Source organism: Lacerta agilis, chromosome 14 (assembly GCF_009819535.1).
Source record: "Lacerta agilis isolate rLacAgi1 chromosome 14, rLacAgi1.pri, whole genome shotgun sequence".
In the NCBI taxonomy this organism is placed as follows: Eukaryota; Metazoa; Chordata; class Lepidosauria; order Squamata; family Lacertidae; genus Lacerta; species Lacerta agilis.
In genome coordinates this window covers 9,582,679-9,604,825 of record NC_046325.1, presented here as the reverse complement: position 1 = coordinate 9,604,825, position 22,147 = coordinate 9,582,679, and the positions used below count along the sequence as shown (strand labels likewise).

Sequence of the window (22,147 nt, the reverse complement as noted above, 5' to 3'; positions counted from 1 at the left end):
CCTGGAGGGGCCAGGTTATTGGGAGGCTGACTTACGGTAAGTGATGTGGTCGCTTCTTTATAAAGGAGTCACAATAGCTTTGCCAACTCCTGACTTGACTTTCTCTCTCTCTCTCTCTCTCTCTCTCTCTCTCTCTCTCTCTTTCTCTTTCTTTCTTTCGTCACTCCAACAGTGGAATACCGGAAACGCGCAAATCTGGGTTTGAAGCTATGAGCTCGGTAGCAGTGTTAACACCCGAAAGCTTTGCTGAGCACCGCAGCGGGCTGAGGGATGAAGAAACACGAGGTGAGATGGGCAGGAATCCTCTGGTGTGGGTGTGTCGTGAGGCTGCTGCTCGCGCAATGAATGAGATGCGTGTTTGATGATGGGTAAGGCCGGGTAGAAGCTAGAGTGGGATCCATTGGTGGAACTAATAAAACCAACACACTTGGGAAAGGTAAATATTCAGACACCCGTAGAAGAAACTCAATCTTCCTGGGACGCTTTTGTTACCGGCCCTAAAGTTGTCATTCAGAAGGGAGACTCTAGGGTCAAGTTGCTCTATTGAAGCTTCTCAAAAGTTCAGTTCTATCACCTGTGAATTGAATCAAACTAATGGCTTCTTATCCCACTACAAGTGCTGTATTGGCTGAGCAATGGCAGGGTGCTTTGTGCTATCAGCAACATTGGCTTGTAAACAGCCGGCTGCACTTATTTTACATAATATATTTCAAGCTTGTGGCATGATGGTCACAATCCGCATTGAATTTCTTTTTTTTTTATGAGATTTTATTAATTTTCCCTTTTATAAACAAAAACAAGAGATAACACAAAATACATAATAACACGCAAACATTGAACAACAATCATAACAATAACAATAAACATAAAAAGAAATAAAACATATACAAACCTCAAACATACATCTCTATCTTATTCTTGATTCAGACTTGTCTTATTTCAAACATTGTGACTTCCCCCGTTCCCCCCACTGCATTCATAAATTATCTATGGGCTCTGGGTAGTTTTGTATCTTTTCCCGTAACATTTGCCATATCTCAAACTTCAAATCAATCAAACGAATATATTTATAAACTTCAACTCCATTTCCATCTCCATTTTATATTAACATACAATCCGCATTGAATTTCGTTCCCCTCTGGACCTCGCTGCTTAATTTTTGTTTTACTCTACACCAGTGTGTGCATGTATTCCTGCCAACTGAGGATTGTACTTCACTTGCAGGCATTGGGAATTCTAATACACCCAAAAAATCAGTGCGGTTTTGAAAGGTTCCACCTGCCTTGTTGATTAAAAGTGGTGTACGACTGCATCCAAGCATAGGTGAAAACCTGCTGATTGATCTCGGGAATCATCACGCAAGGTTTGGTGCCCAAATGCATCACAGAAATGCCCCCTCCCCACCCCCACCCCAAAAACCAGAGAGCATCCAAAATGAACCCCAAAACAAACCTGTATCACAAGATGCTGTGAAAACGAGGCTTTTATTTTCAAAGCATCCCAATGCTGCCTTTTTTGGGGGGGGGTCACATGGAGAAAACAGGCTTAGGAGATAATCTCTGCTAGATATTACCTCCCATTTCCCAATTCATGTGAACGGGAGATACATATGGAAAGATCTCTGCAGGCTGCTTTTCAATTTTGACCCCTGAAGCAGCGCCTTTAGGCAATAAGTGGCTGAAACGACATTGGGCTGCTTTGAAAATAACATCCTCATTTTCGCAGCATCTTGAGATGCCGCCTCTTTAGTTGCTGGGTTCAAATGCACAGTGGACAGGCAGCTTTCCAAAACATAGAGGAGATGCATCTGATTAAGTGGTCTCTAGTCCATGAAGTAATTTGATAGAAGGATGGGTGTGTTTCCTCTGTTGCCTGCACAATCCCTTCTCTAAACCAGGATTCCCTCCCCCCCCCCACCCTTGTGTGTGATCTTGCCGTCTCTTTCTGTGTTTGTCTGCTGGGCAGGTGGTGTCCCAGAGGATGAGGCCTACATCCCCACTTACTTGGAAGCCTTTCCGCCACTCCCAGAAAAGGGAGCCCCGGGGGAAAAGTCCAGTGAGCTTACGGGAGTATGGAACAAAATTCGGCCTATCAAATCCTCTGTCATCACCCAGGTGAGTGTGCAGAGGCAGGGCACAAAGAGTTCCACTTCAGCTGCTGGCCTGTCTTCGCAGAATACCTTGTGTGTGGTTTGCGTGCGTGCAAGGGGGAGAGAGGCTTCCCTATGGGGGGTGTTAATTGTGAAGTGTTTATCTCATGGCTGGATGCGTAGCCAAAATAATCTGCAGACCTAGAAAGATGGTTATGAACTTGGAAGCAGTAAAGCTGTACTTGTGTTGCCTCGCTCAAAGCCAGCGTCTTGGATGTACACTAGGCAAAGGTTTGGCAGCGACTGTGCGAAAAAGCCTCTATGCATACTTCTCTTACTAGGAGAGCATTGTCATGGTTGTTCTGTCTCGGCTCCAGTATCTGAGACCTCTGGGTGCCAGTTGTTCAGAGAGGAGGAGCAGGAGAGTGCTGTTGCGCTCTTATCCCGCTTGAAAGCTCAGTTGATAGGGCATGAGACACTTAATCTCAGGGTCGTGGGTTTGAACCCCAGTTAGGCAAAAGGATTCCTGCATTGCAGGGGGTTGGACTAAATGACCCTCGTGGTCCCTTCCAACTCACGATAGCTCCTTGTAGGCTTCCCAGTAGCAACTGGTTGGCTGTTGCAATAACGAGAATGCAGGGCTAGGTGGGCCTTTTGGTATCCCAGCAAAGGAAGAATGGATACAAAAACTTATGGAATATGCAGAAATGGCGAAATTTACCAGAAGAATAAGAAATCAAGATAATATTTTTTAAAAATAAAAGAATGGAAATGGTTTATTGAATATTTACAAATAAATTGTAAACAGATAATAACATTGGCAGGATTATTGTAATAACCTGCAGCTTCATAAGAGTATATACAGGTATTTAAAGATGAGTAAATGAGCAAATTAAGTTAATTTGGATATGCAGAAGATCCTAAAAATTAAAGGAACCGCAGAAAGAGGGGGAAGGAAGTCAAGCTTTGAAATGTCAAAATGATTGTAAAATTAGTGAAATGTATAAATGTGAAAAGTATAAATAAAAAAAATTAGATGGGCCATCCAGCAGGGATGGGGTTGGGTAGTGTTACGATCTTCTCATCCATCCAGTTAAGTAGATTGGAAATGGAGAAACTGCTCCATGCTGCACTTAAATTAACACGTGGAACCCTCCATGGTGGCTTTGAAAGTAGATTGCGCACATTCATTTATTGCCCTTATATCTTGCCTTCTTCTCTGTGGAGATCAAAGTGGGTGGCGTGGTTCTCCTGCTTCCCCTCCTTTTAATCTCCACAACCACCCTGCGAGGTAGGTTAGGCTGAGAGTGAGTGACTGGCCCAGCATCACCCCAGTGAGCTTCACAGCCAAGCGGGGATTTGAACCCTGGTGTCCCAGGTTCTAGTCCAGCACTCTTAACCACTGCACCACACTGGCTCTCATGCAGGATAGATGTTTGCAAATAGCCATTGGCGGGCTGAGAGCTAAACAGAACCTCCCATGTTCTGAGGCACTGTGCCATGTCATGTGCAGGAGGACAACGGGGTTATAGCTGGTGCATCTGTGGGCTTATTACCAGGAAACACCTGGTGGGCACAGAGGGAAGCAGGATTCTTTGCTGGGTGGGCCTTTTGGTCCAGTCCAGCGTGAACTGCTCCTGCATTTGGAAATAGACATTTTGCGGCATGTGGACACGGCCCCTGAGGTGTTCCTCCCTTGGCAGGTGTTTCACGTCCCCCTGGAAGAGCGACGCTACAAGGACAACAGCCAATTCGGAGAAGGTGACGAGGCCAAGGTGTGCGTGGACATCATGCAGAAGACCGGGGCTCATATTGAGCTGTCCTTGGCCAAGGACCAGGGCCTGTCCATCATGGTGACCGGCAAACTGGACTCCGTCATGAAAGCTCGGAAGGAAATAGTCGCTCGGCTTCAGACCCAGGTGTGTGCAACGCCCTTCCACCCCAAAGTGTGTTCCCCTCCACCCCAGCCACTCTTGCTTTCCCGCAAGCGGCTATTATTCTGCAAACTGCCTTGAGGTCTTTTGACGAAGAGTGGGATATAAATTTAACAAATGAATAACGCAGCTCCCCTGTGTTTCTGCATCAAGCAGCCCTTGTTAAGACTGCATTTGGAAAACCCTGCAACGCCACTGTCCTCTCCCCTTTCCGCAGGCTTCAGCTACTGTCACAATCCCCAAGGAACACCATCGCTTTGTGATCGGCAAGAACGGCGAGAAACTGCAGGAGCTCGAGCTGAAGACGGCCACCAAGATCAACATCCCGCGGCCCGAGGACCCCAGCAACCAGATCAAGATCACGGGCACCAAAGAAGGCATCGAGAAGGCGCGGCACGAGATCTTGCTCATCTCGGCAGAGCAGGTGAGCCGGGGGTGGGGGTGGGGGGAAGAGTCACAACTCCCCACCCTTTACCTCCAAAGGGGGGACTTCTGGCGGTCAGCCCTCATGGCTTCTCTTCGTTTTAAAACCAACGAGCAGGTTTTTGCAGTGGACTCTGGCACTCTGCATTCTTGCGGCTCTAGACACAACGTGGAGGGGTTTTATGCAGGGCACAATATGGCGCGGCCAGTTTTTATTGCTAAATCTGGAACCCCAGCCTTCAATTTGGGAAAGCTAGGAAGGGGTACAATCCGCGATGGCCATCTTTCCCCTTGGCTGTCAGAGACAGTTTGCCTCAGAGGTACCCATTCCTGGCGATTGCAAGCAGGAAGAGCGTTGCTGTGTTCTGGCCCTGCTTGCAAGCTTCACACATCCGGTTGGCCACTGTGAGAACCAGGATGCTGAGCTATTAGTGTTTATTTCTGTGGGAATGTTGAGGAAAGTAGAAGAGCATATATTGATTAAATGTTATCCTTCCTCACTCACGCTAGTGAGCAAGCAGCAGAGCACATTCCCGTGCACATTGCTGGAAGCTAGTTGATGGATTCGTTAGAATCATTTAAGATAAGCAATCCAGTCTGGCTTGTCCAGTCTGGATTGCTCCTGGTAAGTTTCCCTTTTCATTTCCTTCTGGAATAATAATTACACGACAGTCTTGATTAAAAATAAGAGTAAAGCTTACTTACATTCATTCCACAGTTGTACTTTGAAGACTGGCTTTATCTTGTGGTTACAGTTACATTTGTAGAGAAAAGAAGTCTGAGCTTGGCCTCAGACTTTCTACCTTGTGGCTTCCATCCTCTAAGGAAAGACCAAAAGAGAGGCACAAGAGGGAGATGGCTGCGTGACTAGCCCTTTTACAGTATAGGGTCTGCGAGGGTCACGCCCATCTACCTGGTCGCCTGCAGGGGGAGGATGCTCCAGACAGGTGTGACAGGAATTCCTTGCTGTCTGGAGCAACAATTGCCTGTGTGTCCACTCTGGGCAACAGGAAATGTTGCATTTAACTGCTTCAGTGATGATACATCCCACAGTTTTCAGGTTGACATACAGTACCATTCATTCAGAACGCCTAAGTAGAATAGATTAGCTTTTCTAATCTGGGCTCTGTGTATTGGCCTTGACTGCGTTTCATGGACAGGAGCTTCTGTATCCCAGCTCCCTTCTTCAAAGGGAAGTTCATAGCGGGGAAAAGAAATCAGTCTTGGGTGATTGAATGGAAGGGGAAAGCATACAGTGAGCAATTCACCTCCCCGTTCTTTCTGAATAGTGAAGAACTGAGACTTGATCCACAGGTTTTGGATATACCAGGCCGGGGCAACCTGCGACGAAGCAGAGGTTGCTCCTTTTCAGGTGGGTCAGCAGGTTCCCCCTTGTGTTCCAGGATAAGCGGGCCGTGGAGCGCTTGAACCTGGAGAAGGCCTTCCACCCTTTCATTGCTGGAGCCTTCAACAAGGTGGTCCAGGAGATCATGCAGGAGACAGGGGCTCGCATCAACATCCCACCGCCCAGCGTCAACAAAGACGAGATCATCATCACCGGCGAGAAGGAGCCGGTGGCCCAGGCCCTCCTGCGCATCCGCAAGATCTACGAGGATAAGGTGGGTGGGTTTGCCTGTCCTCGCGAGAGGCGGCATTAACGGCACTTTGACGGAAGCACCAAAGCTGTAGAGGGCTCTGTTGCTTAGCGTTTTAGCTGGCAGGTTCTGCAAGAAAGGGGCGTCAGCTGCATCAAGCAGCCCCTTTGAGTGCAGGTGGTTCTGGCACTGCCTGGGGCGGATGGGAGTGACAGGCCAAGACATCTAGCAGGCACCAGGTTGGCAAAAAACCTGCCCTAAAGAAATCAGTGGCCACTTCTACATGCACTTCCTACATGAAATGGGTGGATTTGGGGCCGCCACCTTGCTGAAATTTGCAAAGGAGCAGCAGAAAAAAGAAACATTGATTTTATTTTATTTTTGAGAACGTGCATGTGTGTTGCAGCAGAAATCCTCTTAAAAGCATTTCCTCCCTGTTAACTGGAGGGAATGCACCTTCGAAAATGGCGCTTGCAAGGTGCAGGAGAAAAATCTACCCCCTCGTTAATCAGGGACACCAGAATGTTTGTAACTTCATGTGAGCCATTTAACAGGATAAAGTAGGGATGGGGAGCCCATGATAATAATAATAATTTTAATATTCATATGCCTCCCATCTGGCTGAGTTTCCCTGGGCAGCTCCCAACAGAACATTAAAAACACGATAAAACATCAAACATTAAAAACTTCCTTAAGCAGGGCTGCCTTCAGATGTCTCCTGAAAGTCAGATAGTTGTTTTATTTCCTTGACATCTGACAGGAGGGCATTCCACAGGGCACCACTATTGAGAAAGGCCCTCTGCCTGGTTCCCTGTAACCTCGCTTCTTGCAGTGAGGGAACCGCCAGAAGGCCCTCGGAGCTGGACCTCAAGTGTCTGGGCTGAACGAAGGGGGTGGAGACGCTCCATAGCCCTCCTGATGTTTCTGGGCTGCAGCACCCATCATCCCTGGCCATGGCCCATGCTGGGTGGGGTTGATTGGTGCTGGAGTCTGCGCACAGCATCTGCAGGGCCGCCACCACCCCATTTGCGGGATAAATGCTGCAACCCTAATTTTTACCCTATTCCTGAGTGCAGGGCGGGAAGGTTTTGTAGTAGCTTCCTTTCTCTGGGCGTGCCGTGAGGCTTTTGGCGGCTTTGCCCGTTTCCATGCTGTGAAGCAGCTGCTTCTCACCCCCCCTTCTTCTCTCAGAAGCGCAAGACGACCACGATCTCGGTGGAGGTGAAGAAGTCCCAGCACAAGTACATCATCGGCCCCAAAGGCAACACCCTGCAGGAGATCCTGGAAGCCACCGGAGTCTCGGTGGAGATGCCGCCCCTGGAAAGCAGCTCGGAAACAATCATCCTCCGGGGGGAGCCCGACAAGCTGGGTCCCGCTCTGACTCAGGTCTACGCCAAGGTAGAGGGATCCGAGCATCTGCGTTGGACCGCCTGGTCCTCTTTATGCGCAGTTTGGACCAGGTTCTCAATGTGGGCCAACTGAACACCAAGGGTGGATTGACTGCACTACTAAGGACGTTCAAGAAGGAGCATATGTAGTGGCTTGGCAGTTTTATTGCTGTTGCCAAAAAAAAAAAAAACAAAGGCTATACCCTTTCTTTTAAAGCAAGTTTATGTAATCAGTTTTTTTTTTTTTTTTGTTCCTTGCAACCATGTAGATCTTTAAAAGCACCTAGTGGGAATTGTCTTATGCAACTGTAGAGATTAATCTTCCCTTAGGAGGCTCTCTGTCCCCCCCCCCCCCACACACACACAAGGTCTTTGTCCAAAATAAGCTTTTTCTTAGCGGAGGAAAAGAAAAATAATGGTGCCGTTTAAGAGGCTGCACCTGGTCTCTCTTTTATCACAGGTTTTAGACCTGTGTTGGGAGTTATTTACACTCGTGCCTTAGTTTTCAAACAGCTTAGTTCTCGAATGTTTTGGCTCCTGAACGCCGCAAACCCGGAAGTGAGCGTTCCAGTTTGCAAACTGTTTTTGGAAGCCGAACATCCGATGCGGCTTCTGATTGGCTGCAGGAGTTTTCTGCAGCCAACCGGAAGCCGCGCCTCGGTTTCCGAATGCTTTGGAAGTCAAACGGACTTCCGGATCGGATTCCATTTGAGAACCAAGGTGCGACTGTGTTTAGTATTTATTCAGTTTTTATACAGCCCTTTATCCAAAGAACCCAGGGCCGTGTACAACATTAAAAACACATTTTATGGAGCATTTGATAATAAAAACATAATTAAAAGTGTAATAACAGTCATAATAATAAAATAATCGTAATAACAGTTCCCCACCCACTCACTGCTTTAACAGGCCATAGATTATTTAATGGCCAAAGGTCTGGGTAAAGAGGTGAGTTTTTCCAGGCACCTAAAGGCATGTAATGATGGCGCCAGGCGAGTCTCTCTGGGAAGATCTTTCTGCAATCGAAGAGCCACCACAGGAAAGGCCCATTCTCATGTTACCACCCATCAAACCTCTCGGGGGTGTGTGTGTACATAAAGAAGGGCCCCAGATGACAAGCACATGGTCCGGATTGGTTTGTATAGGGAGAGACGGTCCTTTCTGAGCTGAGTATTACTACATTTATATGCCACTTTTTTTCTTCCAAGTAGCTCAAGGGTGGTGTTCATGGTTCCCCTCACAACAACCCTGTGCGGTGGGTTAGGCTAAGAGATGGCGACTGGCCCGAGGTCACCCAGTGAGCTTCACGGCTCAATGGGGATTCGAACCCTGTTCTCCCGGGGATGCTAAGTATTGCGACTTGAGATGGATGTTTGAAACGGTATTGTGGCGGCACCTAAAGACAGAATGCAGTCATTGCTGCACTAGAAATCTGGAGAGGCTATGTGTTTAAAAGGGGGAGGGGAAAAAACCTAGCATGCCAATCTGGTCTCAAGGGAAACTGTGATTTGACCACTGAACCCTGCCTCTTCTCTCACCCCGCCAGGCGAAGAGTGTGATGGTAGCTGAAGTAACCGCCCCAGCCTGGTTACATCGTTTTATAATCGGAAAGAAAGGACAGAACATTGGCAGGATCACCCAGCAGCTCCCGAAGGCAAGTATCGCCCGCGCAAGAGACCGGAGTAATCGGGATGAAACTGCATGACTTTTCATCGGGTTTCCATTTCGATACGCGACGTATGATCCCTGTAGCCTGAGAGAGAGCTGGGTGCATCCCCCCGGTGATACCCAAGCAGCGAGACATGGGCTAGGTTGGGCTGCTGGGAGGCTTGGTTTGGGTGTTCTGACGTGCCTATTGGACGGATAGAAAGGGCAGCTAGCAAATGAGCCTGCAAGTTACTAGTCCACAAGTTTTTACTACATGTCCCACCCATTAGACCAGGGCCAGTCACCTGTGGTGTACTGATGGCCTCAAGGAGCAAGGCTTAAGACTACAAGGAGAATCCTGCTGTATCAAGCCCAAGGCCTACTCAGTCCATCATCCTGTTACTCGCAGGATCCAACCACACACCTCTGGGAAGCCCACAAGCAGGTTGCAACTGTACAGTGCTCTTTCCCATGGGTTCTCCAGCAGCTGATAACTCAGAGGCTGCTTCTAATACTAAAGGTAGTATGTAGCCAAAAAGGCTAGTAGCTTTTGCTAGTCTTTCATGGGGATACTCATCTAATCCCCTTTTTAAAGCTGTCCAAGTCAGTGGCCGCCACTGCATTGTGTACCAGCAGATTCCATAGTTCAACTATGTGTTGTGTGAAGACGTTCTTCCTTTTTGCCTGTCCTGATCTCCAACTATTCAGCTTGTATTTTAGCATCGTGAGGTGGTCACCTAGAGGCAATGACTACTCGCCGCAGGGGAGTGGCAGTTTAGCAACCTGCCTTAGGCATGCAGGACATAAGAGATGCCTTCGGGGATACTTGGGTCCTCCCCCCCCCCCAATCTGGCATATCAGAAGTTTGATTGCTTGTCCGTTTTCAGGTTCACATCGAATTCACGGACGGCGACGAGAAGATCACGCTGGAAGGACCCACCGAAGAGGTGGAGCTGGCTCAGATGCAGATCCAGGAGATTATTCGGGACCTGGTGAGCCGCTGCAGCTTCTTGCCGCACAGAGTTGTCTGTTGCTGGCCCAGACGCAGGAGTACGAACTGAAATCCCACCACCTTGTGAAAAAGTTCACTCTCGCAGGAGCCCCCTAGCATAGGGTGGGGCTTGGTATATTGAGAGCTAAGATGATGGTAATGATAATGAAAATAATAATTATTTATACCCCGCCCATCTGGCTGGGTTTCCCCAGCCACTCTGGGCGGCTCCCAACAGAATATTAAAAACATGATAAAACATCATACATTAAAAACTTCCCTAAACAGGGCTGCCTTCAGATGTCTTCTGAAAGTCAGACTTAGTTGGTCTCTAAGGTGCTACTAGAAGGGATTTTTTTATTTTGTTTCTAAAAGTCAGTTGTTTATTTCCTTGACATCTGATGGGAGGGCGTTCCACAGGGTGGGGATAAATAAAATGCCTCCCATTAACATATGAGATGGAAACCGAATCTGTTAAGAAGCCTTAGGAATATAATTAGATTATTATTTTCTAACTGCCCTTCTCCACAAGGTCCCTAGGTGGGTTTCAACAGTACAGTTATAAAAGCAGATAAAACCATTCCTGGCAGACGGGTCAGGATAATGCTGAGAGTAGACCGGGCAGAAATAGCATCAGTGTTTTTCTGCGAGGGAGTCCATATCTCCGGAGGGCACAGTAGAATTGCAAAACAGAGCCACTCTGGGCAGCGGCCACGAGACAAGCTCACCATCTTCTCTTTCCCTCCTGCCCTCCCCAAAATATTCCTTTGCAGCTCGGCCGGATGGACTACACCGAAGTGCTCATCGATCAGCGGTTCCATCGTCACCTGATAGGGAAGAATGGAGCCAACAGTGAGTCCTGGTGTGGCAACACAAGTGCTGGGCAGTTTGTCTTGTGTTGGAGAAGTTGCGCTGGGTGGCGGCTATGTGACAATTGAGGATGCTTGCCTCTGTGTCTCTGATCCTGTCTGCCTGCCTGTCTCTCTCTTCCCTCCTGCGTTCTGCCAGTCAACCGCATCAAGGAGCAGCACAAAGTCTCCGTCCGCATCCCGCCCGACAACGAGAAGAGCAACCTGATCCGGATTGAGGGAGACCCGCAAGGGGTTCAGCTGGCCCGCAAGGAGCTGCTGGAGATGGCTGCTCGCATGGTAAGGGAGGCCAGCATCTTCAGCTGGTACCCACGTCTCTCGCTTAGCTTCCCCAAGCTGGAGTTAGGGTGGAAGAAGAAGCAGGAGCCAATCGGGAAGAGAGAAGGGGAGATTGGAATGGGAAATGCATGGCAGTGGGAGGGGGTCAGGCTGGAGGGGTTGCAGGTGTGAATGAGATCTTATTTGGTGGGGGACGGAGATGGAGGGCTAATAACTCAGTATTTATTCTTTCCATTTGTATCCCGTCCTCCTTCCAAAGGAGCCCAGGCCAGCAAACACATCTATTTTTTTATTTTATTTTGATAATAATTTTAGTTTTCAATTACATTCCAATAATAGCCTCATTATTAACAATGCCAACTTAAAATACAGTTAGTAATACCAATCGTTCAAATACCAAATTATATAATTTAGATCCCGCCCCCCCCCCCGCATGCTAGAATTGATGGTTTGATGTTTTCTTTATTTCTGCGTTCCAAAATCTTACTAATTTCTATTACATTCCGGTCAAAATAATAATCCTTTATTTTGGAATCCTTTATTCAGAGACCAGCGAGACCAAAAATTTATTGAAGATTGGAAAAATTTACAAATTATTTAAAGAAATATACACAAATGAATACGTTGATAGGTTTACAGGAAGCTTTGTAGTCAAAAATGAATATTATTGTATGATGAATAAAGATAAATTATTTAAGATAAGAAAATAAAAGCAATAATTTACAGAATAATATAAAAACAAAGATTTGTATTGTTAAAACCAGACGGAAGGATTGTTGGAAGTCCAGGCCTGAAGAGGCCAAAACACAAGACGACTTATATGTAATAAATTGTAAATATAATGTACATTTGTGAAAATTAATAAAAAGATTATGAAAATAATAATAATCCTTTATGCCAACAACTGCAATATAATAACATCTATTCATGTTAACACATTAAATGATTTATAAAACAAGAAGTGAGGCACTCAAACTATATCCTTGTTCTTCCTGTGTGTGGCAATTATTCTGTCTGTGGTGTTTCTTCCTGTCCTTGTAAAATGTTATTTCTATTTCTATTTATTTTAAAGAAACATTATAAAAATTGTTCTAAATATACTCTCAAGCCGAAGAGATGCCATGAACAGTGACTTTCAGACATCAAACGCCTGGGTCAACAGGGTTGCTTTTAGATTCCTTCTGGGAGTCCCTTAAGGAGGGAGGCAGACGCTTCGCATCAGAAAGGGTGTTCCACAAATGTGGAGCTACCACTGAAAAGGCCCTGTTGGTAACTTTCCAGCCAGGCATCCCCCCCCCAAGCCCTCACTGATTGTCAGAGTTGATTGTCAGCTTCTGCCAAAGCAGGCAAGATTAGACTAAATTTGACCAGTGATCTGGCTCCATGCAAACCAGAGCCTCTTAAAGTGGAAATATTCTGCCTTCTGTAGAGTCAGAGCAGCCCACAGCGAGGTGCATTGGTTGGAAAGTTGGGCTTAGGAACCTGGGAGAGCAGGGTTCAAATCTCCACTCAGCCATGAAGCTCACTAGGTGACCTCAAGGCTGGCCACCTCCTCTCAACCTGAACCCTACCTCGCAGGGTCGTTGTGAGGATGGAACAGGGAGGGCGGAGAACCAAGTATTCCACCTTGAAGCTCCTTGGAAGGGTCTGATAGAAATGTATTGAATAAAAGAAAGGGGGAAAAAATACGACAGATGGGACTCTGGGTGCTCCTTTGTGGATCCCCTCCCAGACTTTTGCACAAGGGCAGTGCTTGTAGCAGCCCCATTGCGCAGGAAGGGCTCTCTCTTGGGGCAGATGCAGCTGACTGCTTGTGTGGGCTCTCTGTCCTAGGAAAACGACCGCATGAAGGACCTCATAATCGAGCAGCGCTTCCACCGGACCATCATTGGGCAGAAAGGCGAGAAAATCAAGGAGATCCGTGACAAGTTTCCTGAGGTAGGAAATAAAAAATCTCATATATATACTGTAGATTCTGGCGTATAAGACTACTTTTTAATCCAGGAAAATCTTCTCAAAAGTGGGGGGTCGTCTTATACGCCGGGTGGAGAATCTGCGGTCAAGTATATCTCAAACTCTATTTTAACTGGAAAAGTTGGGGGTCATCTTATAGCTCCAGTAGTCTTATACGCCGGAAACTACGGTGGTGTGTGTGTGTGTCATGAAAGTCTACTCATATTGATCCAGAGTAGATTCCAATGTATAGTTAGCAGACTAAAAACCTTAAAACAATTACAGGATTCACAAAAAAGGAGCAGAGGCAATTAATGCAGCAGAGCTTTACTGCTATTGAAGGCCAAAGGAGAATAATGGTCAGAGATCCAATACATTCAGGATTGGCACTGTCCATAATAAATCCAGTTGCAGCAGATTATTCTAAGTTGTTGTACGTTAAGTAAAGTCTAAAACATTATGCTATAAGTGGCGCTCAGGTTGCGAACACGATTCGTGCGGGATGGCGCGTGACACAATGCAGTGCTCATGCGCAAAGCGCGATTCAGCAAATGCACGGGTGCCAAAAATGGAAGTAACCCGTTCTGGTACTTCGGGTTTGCCGCGGACTTTCGCCGAAGCGGACGCAAGCGGAGGCGAACACAGAATGGTTTTGACTGTAGAGAAGTATGGCAATACCTGATTGAAAGTCAGAGGATGAGGACTTGGTGCCCTTTGTTTTAAACCTCATGGTTGCGCATGGAGAGAGGGAAAGTCGAGTTAAAGATGCAAAGCACACCTGATAGGGGAGGTCACAGGTAGCTGCGATAGCCTACTCTGCACGATCTCTAGAGTTGCTATCAGCTTAGAAGCTCCCCTTTTTAACTCTGTCCTGTTAATCCCTCCCACGAAAGAAGGGACTCGAGGTGCCTTCCCCTTGACTCTGCGTACTGATAACTGCTCCACCCCTACAGGTTATCATCAACTTCCCAGACCCTCTCAGAAAGAGCGACATCGTGCAGCTACGTGGGCCCAAGAACGAAGTGGAAAAGTGCGCCAAGTATCTCACACAAAGTCATTGCGGAGCTGGTGAGTGCACCCGGTTAGGCTTGCAGATGAACAGGGTGCTGCTTGGCTCCCCCCCCCCCTTTGCTCAATGTGACAGAATCCCACCGGGGCGAAACCCACCCTTTCCTCCAAGAACTGGGCTATTTGGGAAGGGAAGGAGGAAGGGAAGGGTGTCTGTTTGCTGCTGCCACGACCAGCGTCTTGCTAAAGTGTTGCTGCTCCGCCAGGTGTGCTTCTTTTGCCCAGGCAGGTGGCCTTGGGATGTACCACCTCATGTGGTCGGAAAGGGGTAGCACAGCGATGGGCCTGAGATGACTGGCAGGCGAGGGAAGCTTGGTTGGATACAAGGAAACTTATTTTATTATTATTATTTATTATTTAGTAGTTTATACGCCCTGTTCTTCCTCCAGGTTGGAGCACGGGGCAGCTTCCGATGCAACGCGCAACAGTAATCATATAAAAAAACACAATAAAACCGAATAAAAGCATACCACCATTGTAAAAACAGCCAAACTAGGCCTCAACTCCAGCCAGTGTCTGCATCAGGTTCCAAAGGCCTGGACAAATAAATAGGTGAAAATATATCTAAATATAGCTACTGTGGAAGGTTGACCTATTTCAATTTGGAGGGTTTTCCATTAAACAGGGCACCACCACTGAGAAGGCCCTGTCTCATTCCTTATTGGAATAATCATAATTATTTAGTTATTGTATATTCATTAATTCATACCCATTTCCATATCTTCCAATCTCGTTTCCTGTTGCCCATGATTTCCTGCCCTAATTTAAAAAGAAAAGTTCCTTCCATTTTGCTTCTTCCGTTCTTTCTCTAGGAGAATTGCCAGAAGCTTGGTGGCTTTGTCCTCTGAGTTTGCCCTTTGCCCTTGTAGCCAGGATCCTTTCTGTCTCAGCTCTATCTCTGCCATCTCAAGATGCTTCTGAATGTCTCTATCAATGGTTCCATACCTCTCCTCCAGCATTGTCTGTCTCAATTATCCAGGCACCATATTTAACTTCATGGATTTTCTTCTTCTTCTTCGCCTTAGGTTGAAAACAGTTTTTCTATTCCAGTCCCTATTTTCAAGCAGTTCCACAAGAACATTATTGGGAAAGGAGGCGCCAACATCAAAAAGGTAAAAGTAGGGGGTCTCCTCCCTATTTCCTCCCGTCCCCCCAAAACTGGGCTTGGGGTGGTGGAGTGTCTCGCTTTCTGAGGAAGGAAGTAGCTTCTGTGGATAGAGGTCCAAGCCAGTTAAGAATCGGAGAGTCAATTCCAGCATGTTGGCCTGACACCTCTGATGTTGTAAAGAACCAATGCAAACCTCTGAAGCTTTGGTCTGAGGTCCTAACCAACTGCTGCAGGACAGCGGTCTGCTCACCTAGTCACTGCGGGTGGCGCTGTGTTCTAAACCACTGAGCCTCTTGAGTTTGCCGATCAGAAGGTCGGCGGTTCGAATCCCCGCAACGGGGTGAGCTCCCGTTGCCCTGTCCCATCTCCTGCCAACCTAGCAGTTCAAAAGCACACCAGTGCAAGTAGATGAATAGGTACTGCTGCAGCGGGAATGTAAATGGCGTTTCTGTGCGCTCTGGTTTCCGTCACTCTGTTCCGTCGCGCCAGAAGCAGTTTAGTCATGCTGGCCACATGACCCGGGAAGCTGTCTGTGGACAAACGCCGGCTCTCTCAACCTAAAAGCAAGATGAGCACCGCAACTCCATAGCCGCCTTGTACTGGACTTAACCTTCCAAGGGTCCTTTACCTTTTTCCTGCTCACCTGCCTGCCTCCCTCTTCCAAGCCACTGCCAAGGGCTGCTCCTTGTAGAGTCCCTTACGGTAGCCTAGCCTTGAGGGTCTGGGTTTGATGTTATCTCTTCACAATAGATTCGAGAGGAAACCAATACCAAGATTGACCTCCCCACAGAAAACAGCAACTCGGAGGTGATCCTGATCACTGGGAAGAAGGCCAACTGCGAGTGCGCCCGGGACCGCATCCTGGCCATCCAGAGGGAGCTGGTGGTGTGTGAAGCAGTTTCCTCCTTTTAGTCTTTCCAGATCCCAAGGAAATGGCTTGGACATGTTCCAGTCTGTAACACAACGGCTGCAGTTGGAAGTCACACTATCAAACCAGAGTTTATTGTGACAGGAGTGAGCCTAGCCTCTCCTCGGGGGTGCATGTTCACTCCTTCCTCACCTTGGCGAGGAGCTCAGAAGCTCTCGGCTTCCGTTTTAGATTAACCGTGGCTTGGTATGTCATCCAAACCTTAACATACCGCTTAATCTTAACTCTGGCTTGTTTGAAACCCAGGCAACATCTAACCATGGTTTGATGAAGCCGCCTTGTTTCAACAAACCATAGATAGGATTAACTACAGTTTTAGGTTTGGCTGCAAAGAATAGAAAATTGGAACCAAAAGCTTCCACATTAACCACTGGAAGTAAAAGCTTCATTTGTTTTCCTTGTAACCGTGCCAGTGGAAGCAGGGAGATTCGGTGCCTAGGGGAAGGCTAGACTTGTTCTTTCCACAATAAGCCATGGTTTATGGTGACGATTGTCTGGATTGGGCCAAAGGCAATCTGTAGCATGCTGTATGTGGGGCTGCTCTTGGGACACCCCTGTTTCCATATATTTTAGTCCCTTTCGCTTCTGCCGTTGGATGCAAGTTGAGCAGTTTATATTGTATCTTAGTTAATTGTTTGCTCGCCTTGAAACCTTACAGGAAGGGCAGGATATTAAAATTTTATGGCAATTGCTTTGGAAGCAAGTGCCAACTTTGACCTTGGAGAAAGGGTTTTGTAGCCCTTGTCTCTCTGTGTTTCTATCTCTCTCTTTCCTTTCTTTTCCTCCCTTCCCTCCCAGGCTAACATAAAAGAAGTGGATGTGTCTATACCGGCCAAGCTGCATAACTCCCTGATCGGGGCCAAGGGGCGGCTAGTGCGCTCCATCATGGAGGAGTGTGGCGGGGTGCACATCCACTTCCCTTCCGAGGGGTCGGGCAGCGACAAGGTCACCATCCGAGGGCCTGGCGAGGAGGTGGAGAAAGCGAAACGGCAGCTGCTGCAGATCGCGGAGGAGAAGGTACCAAATGAATCGGAGGCTGCCTGGTGTTATCAGAGAGTCGGGAGAGCGTGGGGAGAAAACAGCTGTTCCTTTGGCAGTCAAGTTGCTACGATAACAGAGAGCATCCTTCACACCTCCCCGTTTTCCTTTGAGCCATGGGCCACATCCTCGGCACACTTTTAAAAGCACAATTATACCACTTTAATCAGTCACAACTCCCCCCCCCACACACACACAAAAAAAGGAATCCTGGGAACTAGTTATAAGGTGCTGAGAGCTGTTAGAATCATAGGACTGTGGAGTTGGGAGTCCAACCCCCTGCAATGCAGGAATCTCAGCTAGATCCCTGTTCCCCTCACAGAGGTACAGCTCTCAAACCACTCAGAGAAAGGGGAAGATGGGTCTCCTCTAACAAGTCTCAAACTCCAATTTCCAGGATTTTTTTTGGGGGGGGGAATCTAGAACCATTTAAAGTGGCATAATAGCGCTTTAAATAGCATGTGAATGTGGCCTTAAAACTCCATATTCCAGCATCATTTGCTTTCCTAAATTACTAGCCTATGAAGGCATGATTTCAAAGGCACACAACATGGTTAGGGCTTGCTGATCAGAAGGTCAGCGGTTGTTCAGTCCCAGCTCCTGCCCACCTAGCAGTTTGAAAGCACATCAAAGTGCAAGTAGATAAATAAGTACAGCTCCGGCGGGAAGGTAAACAGCGTTTCCGTGTGCTGCTCTGGTTCGCCAGAAGCGACTTAGTCATGCTGGCCACATGACCTGGAAGCTGTACGCCGTCTCCCTCGGCCAATAAAGCAAGATGAGCGCCGCAACCCCAGAGTCAGACACGACTGGACCTACTGGTCAGGGGTCCCTTTACCTTTTATGTCCCTCCCACCTGGCTTACCCCCCCCCCCCCAATGTGATCTGGCTGTGGTTCCTTGATGGAAGGAAGGACTGGAATTTAAATGTAATAAATCAAAGACATGGAAATTATCCCTAGGAAAAGAGCAGTATTTTAAAAGTGCAGCCCATCGCACGAAGAGTTTGGATCATTCATGGTTGCGCGGTATTTTTTGGCGGCACAACATCCACACAGAGCAGCTAAAAAAATAATTAGCAACTATCTGTCCTGGCTGCAGTTAGTGCAAATGCATTTTAGGAGTTCTCCTGCGGCTTATCTCTCCTATAATTCCTATGAGACAAAACACCCCCCTCCCCCTTTTCGAGGTGGTTTGTGCTTGAGGCTGCTGCAGCTAGCATAGTATAATTTTAACTCTGCCCTAGTTTTTGCGTTCCTTCCCACACTTCTAATGTTTTTATTGTATTGTGACATAGCTGTAGACCGCCTTGAGATTCGACATGATAGGCGGTTTGTCATTTTTATCGATTTGGCTGATCAGTCCTGCGTTGCCGAGGTCTCCAGATGACTTAAATCTGCAAACATTTTTTTTTAAAAAAACCTGAATTCAGAATTCATATAAAACGTTAACATCCTCACACAGACTTTTTGCGTGTGGAGATGTTTCTTTAAATGAATAAGTAGCGTGCCAATTCCGCGGGCTGGATTGGCTGCACACAAAAACTGTACTGAAAGCGCTCCCTTGGCAGCGAGTTCCACAGTCTGGTTTAGGAGGCGGGCGTATTTATCTGTGCCATGGAGCAGGGCGCCATGCCCCAGGGGGAATCCACCAGCCTGGAAGGGCTTTTTCTGCCACCGCTTTCTTGGCAAGCTTTCAGCTGTCCATCCTCTGCCCTCTCCACCCGCAGCAAATCAACAACCACTCGGCAGAGCTGCACGCCAAGCCAGAGTACCACAAATTCCTGATCGGGAGAGGGGGCGCCAACATCCGCAGAGTGCGGGACCGCACCGGTGCCCGCATCATCTTCCCCAGCCCCGACGACAAGGACCAGGAGATCATCGCCATCGTGGGGAAGGAAGATGCCGTGCGGCAAGCCCAGCACGAGCTGGAAAGCCTCATTTGCAACCTGGTATATATATATAGTTGGATGCTCGGCTATTTCGTTGCATTTGGATCTGGTTTGGATGGTTATATGCATGGCCAGCATACAGCACCCCTAGAATTGGTTTGGGTGAACGGAAGCCTAGCAGTTCCTTAGCCACCAACCGCTAATCAGCTATCAAGTTGGTAGCATTCAGCGTAGTGGTTAGTGTTGGACTTGGACCTGGAAGATCAGGGTTCAATCCCCACTGGGCCACGAAGCTTCTGGGGTGACCCTGGGCCACCTCTGGGCCTAACCTACCTCTCAGGGTTGTTGTGGGGTTTAAATGAGGAGGGGGAGAACCAGTGTGGTGTAGTGGTTAAGAGTGGTAGACTTAATCTGGGGAACCGGGTTCGTGTCTCCGCTCCTCCACATGCAGCTGCTGGGTGACCTTGGGCTAGTCACACTTCTCTGAAGTCTCTCAGCCCCACTCACCTCACAGAGTGTTTGTTGTGGGGGAGGAAGGGAAAGGAGAACGTTAGCCGCTTTGAGACTCCTTCGGGTAGTGATAAAGCGGGATATCAAATCCAAACTCTTCTTCTTCTTGAGCTCCTTGGAGAAAAATGCAGGACGTGAGCAGCAATACTAGGCTGACTTCCATAAAGCTCATTGTCACCAATCTCCTTGCCGAAGGACTACTAGCCTTCCAGAAAGAGCCCAAACCTTTGGAGAGTAAGATTGCGCAAAGCTGGATGGCCTCCCTTTTCCGCATTGGCCATGATTTGGGGGAGAGACTGTAGCCATGGAAGGAGAGGCTACAGGGCCCTTCCCCCCCACCTCCTCTTCCTGCCCCCAGGATAACGTCATCGAGGATTCCATGATGGTGGACCCCAAGTACCACCGCCACTTTGTGGCACGCCGGGGGCACGTGCTGCGGGAGATTGCGGAAGAGTACGGCGGGGTTGCGGTGAGCTTCCCACGGACGGGCGTCCAGAGCGACCGCGTGATGCTCAAGGGAGCGAAGGACTGCGTGGAAGCTGCCAAGAGACGCATCCTGGAGATTATCTGCGACCTGGTAGGCCTCCGTTTCCGGAGTGTGGGTCAGAGAGGGCGTTTGGAAAGACCTATTCAAAGTGCTTGTTTTGACCTATAAAGCCTTAAACAGCTCAAGACCGCAATACCTCAAGGACCACCTCTTTCCATATGAACCTACCCAGACCCAGATATCGTCTTCTGGGGCCCTCTTTCGTGTGCCTGCTCCTCGAGATCTCCAGAGGGTGGCAACACGAGAACAGGCCTTTTCTGAAGTGGCTCCCCATTTGTGGAATGCTCTCTCCAGGGAAGTTCGCCTGGCGCCTTCATCATACACCTTTAGGCACCAGGCAAAAAGGTTCCTTTTTAGCCAGGCCTTTGGTTGATCCAATTTACATCCTGTGCCCTTTTAAAATATGTTGGGGTTTTTTGGGGGGGGCTATCGTGGTGTTTTAATTTTCATTAGGTATTTTGTGGTTTTACATCTTGATTTATACCCCCAGGTATAGGGCGGTACATACAGGTGAAACTCGAAAAATTAGAATATTGTGGAAAGGTTAATTTCTTTCAGTAATTCAACTTAAAAGGTGAAACTAATGTATGAGATAGACTCATGAGCAAACAAAGGCATGACATATCTCACTTTGTATGTCATGAGTCTATCTCATATATTAAACTCCAGTAGCTAATGAAAACAATTGCTTACATAAATGGACTTTTCCACGATATTCTAATTTTTTGAGTTTCACCTGTAAATTCAATAAATAATAATAATAATACCCCCCTTTCCAACATGTGTCATGTTGTGATTCTCTTTTAAGATGAGAACAATACCTGAAGCTGCAGGTTGGTGATCCTGGGGGCTGAATGTGCCTCCCCACCCCATAACCTTGCAGAATTGAAATCCCTTTCCCCCCTCTGTTGGCTTCAAAGTCGCCGCAAGCTTGCTTAGCCCCGATGCCCCTTCCCCACAACCTTAACTCTCCTTTCTTGCCCTGCCCCTCTTTTTTTTTTTGCTTCCCATCTCTTCTCCAGGAAGCTCAGGTGGTCCTCGAGTGCGTCATCCCGCAGCGCTTCCACCGGGTCGTCATGGGAGCCAAAGGTTACAAAGTGCAGCAGATCACTCGGGACCACGACGTCCTGATCAAGTTCCCGGAGCGAGATGACAATTCAGGTAGAGGGGATTGCGGGCAGAGGGAGTGGAGATTCTATGCAGGGAAATTTTTTCACCTGGTTTTCTCCCCACCCCCCTAGGTTCAGAAGCACAGTCTCAGGAAAACGGCGACATCAGCCCCGAGCTGGACTCTGCCCCCCGCAAATGTGACACCATCCTTATCTCGGGGCGCAAGGAGAAATGCGAGGCGGCGCGGGCAGCTCTGCTGGTAGGAATCTTCTCTCTCTGCCCTGGGCAGGTATAGGCACTGCAGAAAAGGCCCTCTCCTTGGTCACCCCCCTTCAGAGCTTTCTCAGAAGGGGGGGGAGTACCTGGAGGAGGACCTCCGATGTTGACCTAAGTCTTAAGACAGCTTTCTCCAAGCTGCTGCCCTCCTGATGTTTTGGACTGAAGCTCTTCATCGGTCCTGACCAGCATAGCCCAATGGTCAAGGGTGATGGGGAGGGGGGGGTCACAGTCCAGCAATAGCTGCAAGGTGCATCGACTTGGACAATGTTGAGAATACAGAAGCCCAGGCAGGTTCATGGCAGGGGAGGAATTTGGCCAAGCCCTGAACTGAGTACGGTTCTAGTTGCACATGCATCATTGGGGAGGGAGTGGAGGAAAGAGGCAAAAGATTTCAAGTAGAACTACTTAAAAATGATTTACAGATGGTGTTTAACTGTGAGTAGTCTTGTTAATATGTATAAGACTGAATCAGATAAGTGGTGGAGATGCAAGGAGTTGAGGGAT

General features: G+C 47.9%; 1 protein-coding gene across 1 annotated transcript in view; it reads left to right on the top strand.

The window, feature by feature from the left end:
- Positions 1 to 22,147, top strand: part of LOC117058030 (vigilin-like) — a 49,785-nt gene that overhangs the window by 20,886 nt on the left and 6,752 nt on the right. The window contains 20 exon segments of the mRNA XM_033168904.1: positions 173 to 285; positions 1,966 to 2,114; positions 3,793 to 4,008; positions 4,241 to 4,447; positions 5,850 to 6,065; positions 7,233 to 7,439; positions 8,976 to 9,083; positions 9,964 to 10,068; positions 10,841 to 10,919; positions 11,076 to 11,215; positions 13,049 to 13,153; positions 14,122 to 14,214; positions 14,216 to 14,236; positions 15,262 to 15,348; positions 16,095 to 16,226; positions 17,071 to 17,289; positions 19,036 to 19,257; positions 20,066 to 20,284; positions 21,277 to 21,415; positions 21,496 to 21,623. Coding sequence (XP_033024795.1) covers positions 210 to 285; positions 1,966 to 2,114; positions 3,793 to 4,008; positions 4,241 to 4,447; positions 5,850 to 6,065; positions 7,233 to 7,439; positions 8,976 to 9,083; positions 9,964 to 10,068; positions 10,841 to 10,919; positions 11,076 to 11,215; positions 13,049 to 13,153; positions 14,122 to 14,214; positions 14,216 to 14,236; positions 15,262 to 15,348; positions 16,095 to 16,226; positions 17,071 to 17,289; positions 19,036 to 19,257; positions 20,066 to 20,284; positions 21,277 to 21,415; positions 21,496 to 21,623 — 2,868 coding nt within the window. The 5' untranslated portion in view covers positions 173 to 209.